Source organism: Gekko japonicus, unplaced genomic scaffold (genome assembly GCF_001447785.1).
Source record: "Gekko japonicus isolate JY-2015 unplaced genomic scaffold, Gekko_japonicus_V1.1 scaffold1388, whole genome shotgun sequence".
NCBI classification, from domain to species: Eukaryota; Metazoa; Chordata; class Lepidosauria; order Squamata; family Gekkonidae; genus Gekko; species Gekko japonicus.
This window is the reverse complement of record NW_015164228.1, coordinates 337,207-340,175: the sequence shown is the minus strand read 5'-3', so window position 1 is coordinate 340,175 and position 2,969 is coordinate 337,207. Positions and strand designations below refer to the sequence as shown.

Genomic DNA, 2,969 nt, shown 5'->3' with positions numbered 1-2,969 from the left:
CAGCAGCGGCTTAGCTACAGGATCCAACTTAATCTGGGCCTGACTTCTCCGCCGTCATGAATGCATGAAGCTGCCTTATACTGAATCAGACCATCGGCCTATCGAAGCCAGTACTGTCTGCTCAGACGGGCAGCCGCTCTCCGGGGTCTCCGGCTTGAGGTTTTTCGCATCACCTCCTCCCTGATCCTTTTTAATTAGAGATGCCAGGGGCTGAACCTGGACCCTACTGCATGCAAAGCAGAGGTCCTTTCCCTGGGCTGCAACCCTCCCCCTATACATGAAGCTGCCTTATACAGACCATCGGTCCCTCAAGGTCAGTATTGTCTGCTCGGACTGGCAGCAGCTCTCCGGGGTCTCAGGCTGAGGTCTTTCACATCACCTACTGCCTGGTCCTTTTAACTGAAGATGCCAGGGATTGAACCTGGAACCTTCTGCATGCCAAGCAGATGCTCTGTTACTGAGCCACAGCCCTTCTCCAGGTCCGGTGTGGGTGTGTACACACACTCTTTTTTTCACGCACACACACACACACTTAAACAGGTAGCACCTTAGATCCCTGCGGTGCTGCCTTTTTAGCCTTCCTTGACTTCTGAAGGCAATTCGATTTTTTAAAAGGTTTCACATGCCGGCAGGATAAAACCTTGTCCTCCTGCAGTTTTTGAAGCCTTAAGCCATTTCCTCCCTTCCAAAACCTGTTTTATTCCAGTGTGAGTTTTTGGTTGGATTTTCATCGTTAGAAGTGTGTGAAACCTTAAAAACCCATTTGCTTTCAGAAGCCCAAGTGGGTTAAAGAGCCCGTATGAAAGAGGTCTTTGAAACTAACAAACCTGGATTCCAGCATAAGCTTTCAGGCTCTAGAGCACATTTCTTCAGGTGCGAAGTGTTCCCTCTAAGCTGAGTTAGTGTGAGCTAGCTCACAGTTTTTTAGCTTCCAGCTCACACATTTTTGTCTTAGCTCAGGAAGGATGGCTCTGGAGCAAACTAATTTATGCAGTGGCCAGATCGCTTGCTCACAACTTTAATGCCAGCGGCTCACAAAGTAGAATTTTTGCTCACAAGACTCCACTGCGTAGAGGGAGCATTAGATGCGATGAGTGGATATCCTCACTATGCAGTTGTGTTATGTGGGGAGGGGGTGTTGTTGGAGCGGGGAACCCAGCAAGGGGCCACAATATGCAGGGGGCGCAGAGTTGAACTGTCCTTGTGTGTAACGACTTGAATCGAATCAAGCAGAATACCAAGACCGTTCTCTGTTGTGGTTAAGCTAGTTCATGCCTGCCATGGCCGGGGGAAGCCCATTTCAATATTTGAGGTGTCACTCCGTAGTTAAGGCGCTAGTCCTCGAGGTGCCATTAGATTCCAGTTTATTTTTGCTGCAACAGCCCCACCTCCAGAATTGCATCCACTTTGCCGTGTTCTGTCTTTTTCTGCTCCCCCCCCATACAAATACACTCATTGTTATCCCTTTCTTCTTAGCTCCCCACTTCCATTCTGAGTACGCTTGGGGCATTCCCCCGTGCCCCCAGGCCCTTGAGTCCTCGTCTTCACCTGTAGACCAGAGTCGAGAAATTATGACCGTCCCCGTTTCTCACACACACACACACACACACACACACACACACACACACACACACAAATCTGAAGCAGGATTTGGACTGTAAGGAAAGAGGGAGAGGTGTTCAGAATTTGCAGTCCGGTTGCCACCTGCATGCCTGAACTTGAACCCGTCTCTGCTTCCGCTGTTGTCCCAGACCTATGGCCCTTTTCAAGTCACACACCCCTAAAATTACTGCCACACATACACTGAACTCTCTGGTGGTGTTGGAGCCCTTGTTTCTCAAGTGTCCGGTTCCTGTGCCTCCTTCCACCCTGCCCCTGTTATAACCTCGCTTATAATTATCTTATAGCATGGACGTTGGGAGGGGTCTTATCTCCCCTTTGGGGTCTCCTGCCCTTTGTGTGTGTCAGGTGGATGCCGCCCTCTTGTCATTCTTGTGATCAGGCTGGGAGAAGTGGTAGAAACAGGGTCTGTTGCTCGGCCAGGTGGTGACCGGAGGCCTGGAACCCCCTGCTGTCAGGGTGTGACATGATCAACGCAACCAAGTCCGGAGGCCCCATCCGCCCTCTGGCATGATACCTAATGAGAGAGTGCTGGGACGCTCGGAGAAACCATGCCTCCTCAAATTGGGAGGAAGGCCTCTGAGAAGGAGAGAGCCCTTACGAGAGGAGGGGGTGCGAGTCTGGAGAGATGTGGGGGGGGGGTGGAGGAGCGGAGAGTGGGAGGCGGTTGTTGAGGGGGAGAGTGAGAAAAGAGGAGGTGCGGCCTTAGTGGGGAGGGGGCTCCGGACGAGGAGAAGCTGCCGCGCGGGAGGGGCTGGTGATGCAGTATTAATTTCCATCTGGGAGCTGGTCTCCATGGCAACAGAGAATATCCGGCAACTCCATGGGGAGCGGTTACCACGGCAACAACATCCCCGTGGTTGCTGAGGAGGAGAAGACAGAGAGAGAGAGAGAGAGAGAGAGAGAGATGGTACAAACAAGGATGGGGGAAGGGAGAAAAGGGGACTGGGCAGGTGGATACCCAGATTTGAGCAGGCCAGCAGGGACATCCCTCTAGGGAAGGCCCCGGAACTCTTCATCAGCTGTGGAAGCAAACCTGTGTGTGTGTGTGTCCCCTTTCCCCTGCCCTGCGAGATCGGCCAGACGGGGGTCTTTGTGGAGAATTCAGGGGTCACGTCCCTTCTCTTGGTGTCTTGCAGGTCATGGGAGCCGCCCTCGGTCCCCCGCTCGGGGACCCCCAAGTGGCCATGTTCTGCGGGAAGCTGGTGTTGCATCTGAACGTACAAACGGGTCGTTGGGAGCCGGACGCCTTCGGCACCCACACTTGCTTCCGTACCGCCGAAGAGATCCGCAGCTACTGCCAGGAGGTACCACGCCCCCCCCCCAATTCCGCTCTCTCCCCAAAGCTC

General features: G+C 53.3%; 1 protein-coding gene across 2 annotated transcripts in view; it reads left to right on the top strand.

Annotated features, from left to right (window-relative positions):
* Positions 1-2,768: 2,768 nt before the first annotated feature.
* APLP1 (amyloid beta (A4) precursor-like protein 1) overlaps positions 2,769-2,969 on the top strand; it is a 57,754-nt gene continuing 57,553 nt past the window's right edge. For both annotated transcript variants that reach the window (XM_015408575.1, XM_015408574.1), the window contains exon 1: positions 2,769-2,927. In XM_015408575.1, coding sequence (XP_015264061.1) covers positions 2,808-2,927 — 120 coding nt within the window. In that variant the 5' untranslated portion in view covers positions 2,769-2,807. The remainder of the gene's footprint in view (positions 2,928-2,969) is intronic.